The sequence below is a fragment of the Ochotona curzoniae genome, unplaced genomic scaffold (assembly GCF_017591425.1).
Source record: "Ochotona curzoniae isolate NIBS_2020 unplaced genomic scaffold, NIBS_Ocur_1.0 scaffold_1037, whole genome shotgun sequence".
NCBI classification, from domain to species: domain Eukaryota; kingdom Metazoa; phylum Chordata; class Mammalia; order Lagomorpha; family Ochotonidae; genus Ochotona; species Ochotona curzoniae.
In genome coordinates, this window is record NW_024467083.1 from 27,362,508 (window position 1) to 27,379,131 (window position 16,624).

At 42.3% G+C, this 16,624-nt stretch overlaps 1 protein-coding gene across 2 annotated transcripts in view; it reads left to right on the forward strand.

The window, feature by feature from the left end:
- NOTCH2 (notch receptor 2) overlaps positions 1-16,624 on the forward strand; it is a 162,544-nt gene that overhangs the window by 66,428 nt on the left and 79,492 nt on the right. The window contains exons 3-4 of one of the 2 annotated variants that reach the window (XM_040998963.1): positions 10,922-11,181; positions 14,514-14,849. In XM_040998963.1, coding sequence (XP_040854897.1) covers positions 10,922-11,181; positions 14,514-14,849 — 596 coding nt within the window. The remainder of the gene's footprint in view (positions 1-10,921; positions 11,182-14,513; positions 14,850-16,624) is intronic. The other variant, XM_040998964.1, reaches the window with a different exon arrangement.

The following is a 16,624-nucleotide window of genomic DNA, read 5'->3' on the forward strand; positions in this document are numbered from 1 at the left end:
TACTAGGGAGACAGATCCTGAACTGCCGCCATCCTCAGATAGATTGGAGTTGCCATTCAAACCCAGGCTTTGTTGAAATCTGTAAAGTGGCTACATGTAAACTCATCCAGCCTGCTGGGGACATGTGAGCCTTGGGGTCTGGTTTTCATCTGTGTTAGGGAGGGGGACTGTATGGGCATCCTTTCAAATGGAATGTTTTCTGGTTCCGTGAGGAAGAACCGCTTGTTCTTTTCTCTGTTCACCTTCCTTCCCATTTACCCCCATTCCCTGAGTGAGTGAGTGTGTGTGTGTGTGTGCACGCATGCACAGAGACAGTGACAAACGGGGAAGGAATGGCAGGTCTTTAAAGAAGAGGTCAGGGTCGCACATACAGCTCTGTAGACTTGATAAGTGTTCAGATTATTTTAAGGAGTTATTTTACATAGAAAAGTCCCCCCAAACTTCCCTGTATTCACTGCCTCATGTGGAAACTATGTTCTCCCAGAGTTTCAAAGCTAGTGAGGAGGGATGTAATGGAAGGAACTCGTATATATAATTGATAAGTACCCCCCACGGGAGGGGGAGGGGCATTCCTGCTGTCCTGGGAATGAAAGACAGCTGTTGGATTTATTGGACTAAGTTTTTTATTGGGAAAAAAATTTACATATATCCTTCAAGAAGTGGATTAATTTCTAACTTTGTATTGTGTTACTTGAAAAGATTATACATTTGTAAGGCTAGTTAGATTTTTTTTTTGTCAAAAATTTTTTTTTCAGCCTCAAACCATCTCAAGAAGGGAGCCACTTCGCTTTGTTTCTGGCCGAGTTTCTCCTCCCACTCAGGCTGACAGCGTGTATGCATCCTTACGTTCCTGCTGTACAGGGACCTGTGGAGTTTAAAGATCTCCTGCCCACAGAAATGGAGCTCTTTGTTTCTGGTTGTCTGAGCCATTGTTCTCCCTCGTCTTGTCTCTGATTCTTCTTAGCTCCGGGGGATGTACCTCAGGATGTCCCTCAGGGTTGATCTGGCCTGTGCTCTTCTAGGCAGATAGAATTAAAAGGGAATTTTGTAGTGGATTTGGAGAGAGTGACTTTATTGGTCAAGTGAAACTGAAGTTGCTTTGGAACCCGGGTATTTGCTACTTATGTATCAGCGAGCTGCACCAGAGGCAAGATATACCCTTTCTCTTGAAATGTTCCCTGTCCAAGCAGCAGTTTGAGGGTACCATAAGAAAGACATCACAAGGGCTTAAATGATGGGCAGAAACAATGCAGTGTGTGGCGTGACCCTGTATCTGCTGTTTGGAGGAATCCCAGATGTATGGGATGATTTGGGGGTGGCTTCATGGAGGTTTTAAGCAGATCTCTGAAAGAATAATAGAAGCAAGGAATGTAAAATGAAGACGTAATACATGGAAAGCTTGATATTTTTCACTGGAAATTAAGATTTTTTTTGATGCCAGCATTGTGGTATAGTGGGTTTAACCATCACCTGTGACACCAGCACCTCATATGGACTACTTCCCTTCTGCTCCAGCTCCTGATAATATGCCTGAGAAAGTAGTGAACGATGACCCCAGTGCTGGAGCCCCTGCACACCCATGTGGGAAACCTGGAAGGAGCTTTTATGTCTTGGTCTCGGTCTAGTACAACCCTGGCCATTGTGGCCGTTTGGGGGAGTGAACTCTCTCTGTAACTCTGCCTTTCAAATAAATAAATAGCCGTTCATTTTTTTTTTCTAAATCAGAGACAGAAGACAAAATTGTGGAAATAATGTGAGGCGTTTGAGTTATGATTTCTAGGGAATAAGGACAGTTAGATGGCAGGAATGGGGCACACTAAGCAGATCAGAGATTTGGGGGAACTTGAGTATGAAAGGCTAAACACTGCAGCAAGTTCCTCAGCAGAAAAGTGACGTGATCAAAATTATGCATGGCAAGAGCTATCCTTTCCATGGCAAACTTAATCTGATGTGAGGCATTTCCAGTTGGTCCTAATGGACAGGTGTGGAGAGAATGCTGGGCAGTTAGATGGATAGACATGAGTAGATGTTGCTTTTGCACTAAGGCTTAGTAGCACACTTTCAGTTTTGTGCTGTTTGGAAAAATGTAGGTAAAAATAAGGCACATTTGTGGAAGACACAGCAGAGGAAAGTTACTAGGTCCACAAATGGCAAAGTTGAAGCAGGTCAAGTTTTCTTTGGCATTTAATCCGTGCAGTTTCTGGAAGCTTCTGAAGTCCTTTGCAGCACTGAAATTTGTTCACATCAGTATAGTGTACACGTTAATCAAGCACACCTTGGGTTGAAGATGCCACATGACAAATTCAAAGGGAAAAGCAACAGTTATTAGTGACTGGGTTGAAAAAAAAAACATTGGATAAGGAAGACGTGGTGAAGTTAGGCTTTAAAGATTTCAGCTGTGTCTTCAAAAATACAATAGTATTTTGTCACTCCCAAAGAAGTGAATACTGCTTTAGAGAACACCATGTCCAGGACAGACGCAGATGATTCATATCTATGCTGCACTAGGAAGAACAAGTGTTAAATTTTTTCTTTTTCCATTGTGGGCCTCCCGTCCCCACTTTCCCGGTCTTCCTTCTCCTGCATTTTTAGCCATCACCTGTGACACCAGCACCAGGAGAGTTTTTGAGCTGGGATCATCTAGCCAGGGGAGGCAGGATTCACCCAGGGTTGAACTTACATCAGTCCTGGAATTAGACCTGGGTTTCAATCCTGCATCTACTCATCTATTAGCTCCAAAGTAATTGCCCTTTAAAGCTTCAAGTTCTTTGAATATAGAAACGAGATCATAATATGATAGTACTTCAGGATTTTCATGAGAAATACATAGTGTGAAAAAATTCATGTGTTTCCTTTTCTAAAACAAGCTTAGCTTTTAATTCTATTTTCCCACAAACTTTCTGCCCTTGTATTTTTTTTTAAGATTTATTTTTATTATTTTTTTAATTGGAAAGGCGGATATACAGAGAGGAGAGACAGAGAGGGAGATCTTCCATCCGATGATTCACTCCCCAAGTGAGCGCAACGGGCCAATACTATGCCGATCCGAAGCCAGGAGCCTCTTCCGGGTCTCCCAAGTGGGCGCAGGTTCCCAAAGCTTTGGGCCGTCCTCGACTGCTTTCCCAGGCCACAGGCAGGGAGCTGGAAGGGAAGCGGGGCTGCCGGGATTAGAACCGGCGCCCATATGGGATCCCGGGCGTGCAAGGCGAGGACCTTTAACCACTTGCGCCACCGCGCCGGGCCCCCCACAAACTTTCTGAAGCACATTTTATATAAACAAAAATCATATGAGTTTATCTTACATGTTTATAGTATGATGTAGCATGTGTCACAACTTCATCCCTTTTGATGACCAAATAACATTTCGTTGTGTGGGTATACTGCGTTTTATTAATCCATTCATTCACTTAAGGACATTTGAGTTGTTTCTACAATTTGTTGCTTAAGAGTGATGCTGTTATGGACATTCTTGATAGACACATTCTCAGTTCTCTGGATACCGTGCATACTTAGGAGGGAAGACAGGGCTTTCTGATTTAAGAGAACTTTCTGATAGTGGGATTCATCCACAGTGAAAGCTGTCTGGTTGGTGGGTTCCGAATTTTATTCCACTTAACAATAGGTGGTGTTTATTATGTGCTGGACAGTGTTCTAGGTGCTTTACAACTCTTTAATAAAATACTGTGAGGTAGGCACTTTGTTCTTTTTCTTTCTTCTTCTTTTTTTTTTTTTTTTTTTAGAAAGCATTACTTTTTATTGAAAAGTTCAGATTTATAGAGAGAAGGAGAGAGAGAGAAAAAGAGCTTCCATCTGCTGGTTCACTCCTTAAGTAGCAGCAGCAGCTAGAACTAAGCTGGGGCTGAGCTGATCTGGAGCCAGGCACTTCTAGGTCTCACACTGGTGCAGGGTCCCAAGGCTTTTGGCCATCCTCTCCTGCCTTCCCAGGCCATAAGCAGGTACGTGGATGGAAAGTGGAGCAGCCAGGTCACGAACTGGCACCCACATGGGATCCCAGAGTGTGCAAGGTGAGGATTTAGCCACTGAGTCATTCCACTGGGCCCTTAATCTATTTTTCAACAGGCAGATGCTGTATACAGCTCAAAAGTACACATCAAGTGAAGCATGGAGCTGGGATTGGTGTCCAGTAGGACTGCTTCTATGGTCTGTAGCTTTTGAGTTTTATTTTTTATTTTTGTTTTTGTAGAAGCTAAGGGATTACTGGGAGATGTATTAACACATCTGATTTAAAAATTTATGTTGTAATTTTTATTTGAAAGGTAAATTTACAGAGAGAAGGAGAGACAGTGAGAGAGACGTTATCTTCCATCTGCTGGTTCACTCCCCGAACAGCTGCAATGGCTTGAGCTGAGCCAATTTGAAGCCAAGGACCACATGGGCTTCTAGGTCTTCCACATGGGTGCAGGGTCCCAAGTGCTTGGGCCATGCTATACTCCTTTTTAGTCTACAAGCAGGGAGCTAGATTGGAAGTAGAGCTGCTGGGACATGGACCAGTGCCCATATGGGATGCTGGTGCTTGAAGGTGGAGGATTAGACTATTGAACCACAACACAGCCCCAAGAGTCTGTAGTCCTGATATCAGGAACAACAGTAAATTCAAGCATCTGTTAAATTCTTGTCGTTTTGTTGTTGTTGTTGTTGTTGTTTTCAAAGAAAGAGATCTTCTGTCTGCTGGTTCACTCCCCAATGACCGCAATGGCTCGAGCTGGACCAGTCTGAAGCCGGGAGCCAGGAGCCTCTTCTGGGTTTCCCGCATGGGTACAAAGGCCCAGGGAGCAGTTGGGATTTGAACTGGTACCTATACAGGTTGCTGGTGCTGTATGTGTGGCTTACCTACTGTGCAGTTGTGGTTGCCTCTTGTTAAATTCTGTTTAGTCAGGTATACTCAAGCAGAAGCTGGTGATCATCCTTTGGAACTACCTTAGAATTTATTGATTCACTTGGTGAAAATTGCCTTAGCATGCCCTGGATACATGGACCCAGGGGAGCAGCCAGCAGCATAATGTGTGCCCTGAAGCTTTCACTGTGATCAGAGATGGTATCAGAAAGGAAGTTGTGAACATGAATGATAAATGCCATAGGAATTCAGTTAGCAAGAATTGTCAGAGCATGGTAATAAAATTATGTCACTTACAGAGGTTGTCTGAAAGTTACTTTAAATGGTTAAGTAGAAATCTTAGAAAAATTAGTTTCATGGTAAAACAAAAAGGCCTCTCTGAATGTTCAAGCATGGCAGGACATACCCAGTGCAGGTGGGTGCCTTTAGAACCTGAACATCTACAGGTGCACTAGGTTACTCAGAGACACGCATCTGAAGGCAGTTGTTTAAAACCAAGTCAGAATCGACAACAGCAACGAGAACAAACGCACATGAGAACAGTGCAGCTCAGATCTAAGCCTCAGTGTGGCTGTGATTGGTGGGGATGCTGCAGAAGAGTAGTCAGTCATGTCAGGTAAGATGACTGAACGTGAAATAAGAAGGTCATTTCTCTGGGATCATAATTTCTAGGCTAAGAATTTGAATGGAAAGAAATGTTTGTGAGGTTAGACTATAGTCATGTAAGATTGGTTGTAAAGGAACAAAAAAGAAAGAGAAATGAGACTTGGTGAAAGATGTAGTTAAGAGAGATTTGTGTATGTTTTGAGGTGAAGACTTATTCTGATATCTAACCCTCTGGAATATTTTAAAGAAATGATGTCTTGGGCCTGGCGTGGTGGCGCAGTGGTTAAAGTCCTCGCCTTGCACGCCCGGGATCCCATATGAGCGCCGGTTCTAATCCCAGCAGCCCCGCTTCCCATCCAGCTCCCTGCCTGTGGCCCGGGAAAGCAGTGGAGGACGGCCCAAAGCTTTGGGACCCTGCACCCGCGTGGGAGGCCCGGAAGAGGCTCCTGGCTTCGGATTGGCTCAGCTCCAGCCGTTGCGGCCGCCTGGGGAGTGAATCATCAGACGGAAGATCTTTCCTCTCTGTATATCCGCCTTTCCAATGAAAAAAAAATAAATCTTTAAAAAAAAAAAAAAAGAAATGATGTCTTACCAACAGAGGATGTGGTTCTGTATATAGACTTAAGGAAAATGAGTATGTCACATATCATATCTTACATGTTATTTCTCGGTCCAACCGTAGCTCCCTCACAGTGACTTCATGGTACCACACAAGCTGCCTTCGATTGTACAGCTCTCCTATGTCCTGCCCTCTTTGCTTCTCCCTTTGGTATAGGTCTTCTGTCCCACTGCCACTCCTCAGTCGTGCTGGGACTTCTGCCTGTCCAGGGGCCTCTGCACTTGCTGTTCCCTCTGCCTCGACTGCTTTCTCTCAGGTACTTGCATGGCTGGTTTCTCACTCAGATCTGGAGTTAGCTTTTACCTTTTCAGTAAGGTCTTCTCTGAATTCCCTTCTTGAATCTGTAAAACTTTTCTTTTTATTCTTCATGCCCCAACTCCCAACTGTATTACTGTTTTATTTTTCTTCATAGAACTTTACTCCATCTAACATATTATTCCTTTATTTTATTTATATGAAAGGCAGAATTAGGGAGGGGACACACACACACACTCGGGGGCAGGTAGAGAGGTCTTCCATCTAGTGCTTTACTCTTCAAATGGCCACAGTGGCTAAGACTGGCCAGGCCAAAGCTAGGAGCTTCTTCTAAGTTTCTTATGTGGGTGCAGGGGCCCAAGTACTTGGGTCATCCCCTATTGCTTTCCCAGTTATATTAGCAGGGAGCTGGATCTGAAGTGCAGCAACCAAGATTCAAACTCATGCTCATGGGATGTTGGCACTGCAGGTTGGTGGCTTTACTTGATACACCACAGTGCTAGACCCAAACTCCTCACTGGTGTTCTCTTGCTGGAACTTAAACTCCATAAGTACCGGAATGTTCTTAGTACTTAAAAAAATGACTGGTGCGTAATAGGCAATTAAAAATGTTTTTTTTTTTTTGCATAAGTAAATGAATAGTATGAGTTTTATAACCTTTGTGAAAGCTGATAGATGTTTATCCTTGGCATCATTAGTAATAAGCATATTGGGTGTTATTTATAGAATTGGATTCATGGTTTCTCTAGCCTGGAATTGACAAACTTTTCCTGTAAAGTGCCAGAGGGTACACATTTTTGTGGTCCTTGTGGTCTCGTTGCATCTACTCAACCCTATTGTAGTGCAAAAGCAACCTTAGAGAGTTTGTAAGTGAGTGTGACCTGATAAGGTTATTTATGGACACTAAAGTTTGAATTTTAAACAATCTTCAAATGTCACAAATATCCTTTTAAATTTTCCAGCTATTTAAAAATACAAAACAAAATAGCCAAAGACCCAGATTGGACCTGCTGTACTTTACCAACATTTGCCTTTTTTCTTTTAAAATTTTACTTATTTGATTGCACATGTGCACACATGCATCCACAGGACAGGGATGATTTTCAGAAAGAGGGGTATATCCCATGCCCCTGCTCACTTCCCAGATGCCCACAACAGCTGGGGCCGAGCCAGGCCAGAGCCAGGGAGTCAGTCCAACTCTCCAGTGTGGGCGGCAAGGACCCCAGTACTTGAGCCGTGCACATCATCAATAAGCTTAGTGGAACTGGTACTAATTATGGGATGTAGGCCTCTCAAGTGGTGACTTCATACTTTGCCAAACTCTACATTTAAAAAAAAAACATAAAGAAATGCTTTTAAAAACATGTCTTAGCTGAAATTTATTATTCGTTAGAGCTAGAGAGCAACAATATGGATTAAATCCAATAATTCAGAAACACTTCTATCAACTCCAGAAACTTTCAGGTTGTGTCATATTTGTCTTCTTGGGGACTTTATGTTTTCATTTTGTGTTTATGATGCTAATATTTAAATAAGTTTGGCTTCTCTTAGCCAATGCCACGTGATGGTGTTAGGGGTTGGTCTAATAACCCAGGAGCAGAGCCCACCCACGTTTAAGAGCTTGCCATTATTTACAAGGTGAATGACTCCCATATGGGAGGATCTTCAGTTGTCAGCCAGGCCTAATGCCCAGAGGACTGTCGCTGTGAATGAGAATTGTGTTGCAGTTTTTAACATCATCCATAACACGTTTCTTGAATAAGCTGCAAGTGCTTTTAATAATATTTCTCAGAGTTAATTTTAGCTATGCTGCGTTGGCACTTTTTTCCCCCTCTATTTAAATAAAAAGAAACGATTTTATTATAAAATCAAGCTGTGATTTGGAAAAGACGTCATATTTTTCTTGGATGAGAGGGAAATGTTTTCCATTCTTAATGGTGTGGGGTGGGAATTTGGCACATTGAGTTAAGATGCTGCTTGGGATGCATGCATCCCATGTCAGAGTGTTTGGTCCCAGCTTTGCTCTTAATTTCAGCATCCATCTCATGTGCAGCGTGGGAGGTGGCAGTCGAGGGCTCAAGCACTGGATTCCCTGCCACCCACATGGGAGACTCCTTGATAGAGTTCCAGTTTCTTGGCTTAAGCCTGGCTCAGCTCCAGCTGTTGTGAACATTTAGGGAGTGGACAGGTAAATGGGAAAGCTCTCTCTCCATCTCTTTGTCTTTTGAAATTTAAAATTTGCTCCATAAATGTGCAAAATAGTAGTCAATAGGGTCAGCAATTTGTGCTGTGTAAAAGCTTTGGGACTCAGAACAAGACCTGAACTCACAGTTGGCTTTCAGGCAGTCTTTAGTTTCAGTGCTATGGCCTCTACCTTTATCTACTCTTGAGGATGGCCAGAGATACTCAGGAAGAAAGTCATGGGCCTGCCATGCTCGTTTTGTATAGCTCTGGGAAGGGAGGAGTAGGCCAGTTATATCACCCAGTATAGCTACTTGCCGACTCTGTTTTCTTCTTCTGTTATTTTAGCTACTGTGCGATTCTGAGCATGTTCTGTCGTTATTCCCTTTTCTCTGGCCTTCCTCCTGTTCTCGATAATCACAACACCAAAGATTTCAGTTTGCCAACAAATGGCTAATAAAATGACTTGCATCTGATTGACAAAACAAGAAGGAGTTGAACGTGACCTCAAGACTTGAAATCTAGATGAATAAGAGAATCAGTGCCCCAGTGTCTGGGCACAGGAAGATGTGATGAGTACTAGTTTTGGGTTTGGGTGGGTGAGCTCTGCAGTTTGTGTCATAGATTTAATTGGTTTGTCTTTGAGGTGATGGTGGAAAGCTTTCTAGATTCAGTTTTCTGTCCTTTCAAAAAGTAGAGAAATTGATTGAATCAAATATCTGGATCAGTAGGAGAACTTACAGTTAGAATCAAATCTTTTCTATTCCTTTTACATGTTTTTTAAAAGCCCCATTTCAGCAATCCTTTGATTATAAAATAAGGAGGTTTCGGTGTTGGTACAGTAGCATAGCATGTTTATGTTCTACCTGTGGCACTGACAGCCCATATGAATGTTGGTTTGTATCCTAGCTGGTCCACTTCCAATCTGGCTCCCTGGTAATGGCCTGGGATAGCAGTGTGGGAGGGCCCAAGTCCTTGGGCTGCTGTACCCACGTGGGAGATCGGAAGAAGCTCCTGGCTCCCAGTTTTCTACTGGATCAGTGCTGGCCATGGCAACCATTTAAGGAGTGACCTAGTGAATAGAAAATCTCTGTGTCTCTGTATTTGCTTGTGTCTGTAATTGTGGCTTTCAAGAAAAATAAATGAATCCTTAAAAATAAATAAATAAAGTAGCGTTTTTTCTGCACCTTTTTGCTACTGTTTTAAATTGTCATGAATTTTATTTACAGTTTGGGGATAGTTCTACATCTTATGAGTCAAGAAATCGTGTGCTGAAGTGGAAAATGTGATATGATTTCATTCTTTAATTGCCTCTTCACTTTGGAGTTTATATGATACGTTAGACATTTTATGTTAGTTTAATTAAACTTTTGCTTTTTTATTTAGTTTTTAAAAGTCAATTATGTATGAACAGATTTTAAAATGCCCCTTTGAAATCTTACCCTTTACTTCTTTGTATTCTCAACCACTGGAGCTGTGAAAGCAGGTATAAGACCAGTTGATGTTTTGTTGGAAATAATAGGATGAAAAGCACACTCTTTTTCACTTTATCGCAAAAAAGCAAATGCTAGGCATTTTAAATTAGAGCAATTTAAATTATAAGAGGGTAAAGCCATGCTCTATCATGTGAGCATTGTAATTCTACCAAATGGCTTAGTCAAGATGAGAAGGTTAATGAATTTAAGCAGACAAGTCTGCACAAAAAGGTGCTGTTATACCATCTCACCATACGCTCCTACAGAGAAGGCTGTAATACCTTGCCTTTGAATAGGGGCGAGCTGACTGGCAATGGCAGACCCTTTTAGAAATCCATCTAGTACCCTGTCATCAGTCACCTGGTACTTTATCTTGGCCAAAGACTCCAAATGATATAGGGAATATGTGATTGTATGTGATTTGGTTCACTAAGCACTTCTTTTAAAGTGAGGTTTTGGTGTTTTTTTTTTTCCAAGATTTTTTTTCTTTTTAGAAAGGTAGAGCTACAAAGTGAAGGAGAGAGATCTCCCATCTACTGCTTCACTCTCCAAATGGCTACAGTGACCATCGTGGGCCAGTCTGAAGCCAGGGGGTTGGAGCTTCTTCAGATTTCCCACATGAGTACAGGGACCCAATCCAGCACTTGGACCATCCTGTACTGCTTTCCTAGGCACGTTAGCAGGGTGCTGGATTGGGAGTGGAGCAGCTGGGACTTGAACCAGTGCCCTTAAGGGATGGTGGCACAGCATGCAGAGGTTTATCTTACTATATCATTCACATTGGCCCCCTAGTGTAGGTGGCTTTACAGATTATCTTTACATCTTTTGATTTACATCTAGAACTTTCTTGAACAGGCTACCTTATCTTACCATACGTTTTTGGAATTATCAGAGTTCAGCTGTTCTGATGGCCTCTTCTCTTCCATACAGGTGCCCAGAGGGCTTCTTGGGAGAGTATTGTCAACATCGAGACCCATGTGAAAAGAATCGCTGTCAGAATGGTGGGACGTGTGTGGCCCAGGCCACATTGGGAAAAGCCACATGCCGATGTGCTCCAGGGTTCACAGGAGAGGACTGCCAGTTATCAACCTCTCACCCCTGCTTCGTGTCTCGACCCTGCCAGAATGGAGGCATCTGCCACACACGTGGCCGGGATACCTTTGAGTGCACCTGCCAAGTTGGCTTTACAGGTAACAAATGGGACTCAAGTCTTTTACTTCCTTATTCTCCAACAGGTGTCTTTGCGTTATGTCTTTTAGCCCTTAGAAGTCTCCCTAGTCTGGTAGACATTACCATTATGAAAATTAACTGATAATATTCCAGTCAGGTACACTTCACTTCCTTTTGGAAGTCTTAAAAGCAGGGAAGGAAAAAGAAAAAGGGTCACATACTTAGAACTGTTTGCTTCAAGTGTATGTTATGATTTGTGATCAAAATTACTTCAGTAACAGAAATCCATCATTGCCAGAAGGAAAGCAGTTGATATTGTTGATTCCTTGCTTAGTGTAATCTGCTTTCTCCAGGAATGGCAAACCTTTTTATGCTGTTGCCATTTGGAGATTAATAACATCATCTTTTGGCCAATCAGAATTATCAACTGAAAAATTAACCAGGTATAATTATTTTGAATTTCCAGTCTCACCCATGGTTGCCTTGGCAGTGCCAGACCAAGCCATTTTGCAGGTTAGACATTCCCCACTCCTGCCAATGCTCCAGCTTTTCTTGTTTTCTTTATTCCTCTGCTTTTGTTTTTTGTTTTTGTTTCTGCACTGTTTTTTTCCTGAGCCATTAACTTTGTGTTTCTTGGAATACCATTTGCAGCCTTCTTTGAGTCACATCAAAGCTCTCCCTAGAGTTTCACTATTTTTAATGGCTTCTACAGTTGGTATCTTCATCAGTAGCTTATGACTCTCCCACCCACCCTGACATTCAGGCTGATATTTGTAACTCTGTTGCATGTTCTTGAAAATTCTGCAGGTTTCTCATACTCAACAGGTTGACTTAAATAAGTAATGCCCATGTGAGTTCCAGATACCTAAACTGGAAACTCTGCTCCTTTGTCTTTACTGAACATTAATTCAGTCACCCAGTTCAACCTGTGAATTACTGTTCACCTGTCCAGTGTCCTTCATTTCCTATGGCACTCTTCAGTTAAGGACCCTGGTATCTATCTCTTGGATTCCTAATGTACTTGCCTAACTAATTTTCTTTGCTTTTATCCCATTGCATTTACTCATCCACATCCATCATCCACACAATAAAGCATAGACTCTTTCACATGGCTTTCATGGCCCTCTGTAGTCTACAACTTGCATCTTCTTTTGCCCTCCCTTCCCTAGAAGTATAAAGTCTTCTCACATCAAAATTCTCATTTACTGAAAATATTGTACTCGTGTCACCTTTATGCAGTTGCACACTCCTCAGCTGGAATGCCCTGGTGTACAATTGATGTTGCTTAAGACTTGTGTTAATGATCCTTTTCTTACTCTTTGAAGTAGTTTATCTCAGAGTTCTATTAATTTTATGTTACTTTATATGATTGTATGTTTCTCACTTGAATAGCTTATGTGGGTTTTATTGGTAGATTTGAGGTTTATTAAAAATAAACTGCAAGTATTTATTAAAGCAGGTGAGCAAAAAGTACTGTTTCCATGTTATCTCCTGCGTTAAGCAGTAAATCAATAATAATAATAGCAATAAAATGAGAAATACACACAGCAAACTAGACTAGACCATTCAGAATAATTGTCTTCTCAATTTTTCATTCCCGCTGAACCACAGGAGTCAGGAATGTCCCTTATCCCATCACAACTGGGATAACATTCATGATCTGAGTCACTGAAGAGATTTCATGGGTACAAGAGTAATATCATTTTTAGTGTCAACTTTGAGTAATTTACTGTCACCAAGAGGCTGACATTCATTTAGTATATTTTAGTTCTGACTAAAAGAAACAGCAGTGAACCGTGTTCATGATTCAAGTGCCACTTTGAAAGGGCACCCACATTGAAGCATCTTCTTTTGCCATTGAAAGGTTCCTCTTTTTGTGCATTTGTTACTTTTGTTTATTGCTTTAGGAGTCACATCAGGTCAAATGTATCCTTTTGGTGTTTGCCATAGCCCAATACTTCACCTAGTCAGATGTTTGTTAACTTACCTCCACTCATAGTTGAGAAAACAAAAGCGACAAGCTCATGCCTATGTATAATATGTATGGGAAACATAGTTCAAGGATCATTTTCTTTTGCTTATGGCTAAACACTTTCAATACACACCGTTGCCAGAGGCAAGCGTTTATGTTTCATCTCCACAGTAGGGAAGCATTCTCGGTATCAAGAGTGAAGGGAAACAAGGAACAGAAATGGTTCTTCCTTCGTCTGTGTAGTTCTGGAAGATGGATGGCCCATGTGCAAATTTGTTTTGCACCTTTCCCCTTGGATTTGGCACCCTTGGAGAGTGCTTCTCTTTGCTACCTCTTCTCTTTAGGAAAGGTGTCGTATTTCCCGTTTGTTTTTCTGTAGGGTCAGTGATTTGGATCTTTTGCTGAACAATCATTTAGAGTATTAGTAAATTCCCAGAGTTCTCATCTCCTTGGTTTAAAAGATGGGCTGGGTGTTTGGCCTCTCAGATAAGACACCAGTTAGAATGCCTACCTCCTTCGCAGAAGTACCTGGGTGTGGTGCCTAGTTCTGGCACTGGCTTCTAGGCTTGGGGGTAGCAGTGACAAGTAGTTGGGTTTCTGTAGCACATCAAGTGTGGGAAAATGGGATTGAATTACCAGCTTGTGGCTTTAGCTCACGCCAGTTATTATGGGCATTTGGGGAATTTAGTACTAATACTAGTACTAGTACTAATACCAATACCAGTTCCAGTACTAATATGGTGGATGGGAGTTAAGTTTCTCTGTTTCTCTCGAATTCATAAGGAAAAATAATAATACTTATCACGGAGGAAATCTGTTATCCGTCTTATGGAAAGTGTCAGTACATTTTGTTCATTCACGAGATTTGAGAGCATTCTGTATATGGAAGGCAGAACAACTTCATGCGTATGTATGCATGAAGGGAAAACCTCTGATGACTTTATAGAGGTGGTAACTTTTGAGCATAGTTGTTAAGAGTACCAAGAATACACTGGGTAAATGAAAAGGAAGCTGCCATTCCAATCAGAGGGGCAGCTTGTGTAAAACCAGAGATCGGAGGGAATAGAGGAGTCCAGACTGTTGGGTCATGAAGGCCTGTGCTTCAGGGACAAAGTGGCAGTTTCCTAACATGCTCTGTCCACTGAGTGCTTTGTTTTGCTTACATGCCTTGGAGAGTTTCTGGAGCATGCCTTCAGTCAGATGATCTTGGAGGGGCTCAGATCTGACCTGATGCAGAATTCAGAGTTTAGAGGTTCTGCCTGTATGAGCTCCCTCATGTCACCTGCATTACCCCCCGACCCTGGGTGGGTGAGAAGGAATTAAGGATGAATCTGGCTCCTGTGTCTGAGGCAACACTGAGTTCTGTTTTCCTTTCTTTAGGGAAGCTGTGCCAGTGGACTGATGCCTGCCTGTCTCATCCTTGTGCAAATGGAAGTACCTGCACCATTGTGGCCAACCAGATATCCTGCAAATGCCTTGCGGGCTTCACAGGGCAGAGGTGTGAGACTGATGTCAATGAGTGTGATGTTCCAGGACGCTGCCAGCATGGTGGGACCTGCCTCAACCTGCCTGGTTCCTACCAGTGCCAATGTCCACAGGGCTTCACAGGCCAGCACTGTGAAAGCCCCTATGTGCCTTGTGCCCCATCCCCCTGTGTCAATGGAGGCACCTGCCGGCAGACTGGAGACTTCACTTTTGAGTGCAACTGCCTTCCAGGTAAGGCTCTCCATCGTCATCGTGCCCTGGGTCTGGGGGACAAACACTTAGCACAGGAGAAAGGTGGTAAGTTTGACTCAGTGGTTTCTGTAGGAAGTATCAGAAAGCAGGGAAAAAGGGAAGTGAGAATGTCATGTGAGGTGAGTTGCTGGTGAGGGAGGAGTTTTATGGGCCCACTGTTGTCCATAAACGGAGCAGGGGTAATTTAACGTGTCAGGGTTTATGATGATGAGTAGCTAGGAAATTGTTTATTGTCCCTTTTGGAGAAACAGTGAGAAATATGAGAGAGAGCTCTGGGAAAGGGATACACATGTCTAAAATGGAGAACTCAAAAGTAGCCGCTGGAAAATATGCACGTGTGATTAATCAAGCGCTTTAAGTTGAATTCAAACTTGGAGTAGGGAATCGACTTTCCTATAGACTTTGTGGGACAGTTTGTTATTTTCCTGCCCATGCAAAGGCACACACCTGTTCTTTGTGAGTTCTTTGGGCTATATACCTTCAGAATCCTTTCCCATGTACCTTGTCCAGCTTTAGTGTTAACCTTGCCCTAACCTGAAGCTGGAGAACTTTAAAACTGGACAAGTCCTGGGTTGGTAGCTAGTGTCTGAACCATCACATACAAATCCAGCACCTTATCATACTCTTAGCCGCTTCAAGTTCCCTGGACCCCACACACAACCCCAAGACAGAAATAAATGAGGAACAGTGTCCAGGAGCTTAGAGCCTGGTGTTTCATAGAGAACGGGAAAGAACAAGCCTGGCCAATTTACTTAACTCCTTATAAAAATGATGAGGAGGCTGAAAACCAAGAATTTTGATTGGGAACAGAACACAAGCAGCTGGAGCAGATGAATTACTAAGCAACAAAGATCCTGTTTTTATACAAATATCTTCAGCACAAAAACAAAAGAAGAAAAAACTGTAGGGGAGAATAATGTGCTAAGTAAGCAGAATTGCCTCAAAAAGAAGTTGTTCTAGCCGCTCTTGCAGGGTGGGAATCTTAGATCCCGGTGCTGTGTATGTGGTTCACAAGTAATGAGATTGTGTGTTTTTCACCTGTTGAGGATTAAAGGTCATCAGATAATCCCTAGTATAAAACCAAATGATAATTTATGCATTTCATTCAGTGAAATTTTTATTGACTATTGGTTCTAAAGCATGGCAGTGTGACACTTGTTATCATCTAACCCGCTCACAGGAGCAAGCTATCTACTAGCATTGCAACCTTTAGTTTCTCTTTCAGTAAAGGACAGATAATGCTATCATTCCAGATAGTAAATGTTTATTCACATAATATTACTATCACTCACATTATCTTGTAAAAAGAAGAACTAAGATATCTTTCTCCATCCCTTTATTTGTTTGCATTTTAGGAGTTGAAGACAAAGATGTAAACAGTTTGGCAAGTGTTTTAATGTTACAAATATTGCAGTACTCTAATCATGTAGTAATTCCAAGGTTAATGTGATCAGTTGAGGAAGGCTGAATGTGTTGTGCAGTATTCAGAAAATTCAGCAGTTGAACAGGAGGTTGATTTGGCAGTGAGCTATTGACGGGAAGTTGGAGAAGTCAATAAAGGAAGCTTTTAGCTTTGAGAGAGTGATTGTTCACTCCCAGGGTCTCCGTATTGTTACCCGTGAGCTACAATAGAACCTTAGGGAATTCTGAGAGTGTGTCCAGGAAAGGAACTGTCAAACTAGAATAGTATCTCTTCCTTGAGAAAGGAAATAGCCAGGGTTCTACAGCTGAGTGGCTGCAGGGCTGCTGGGAGA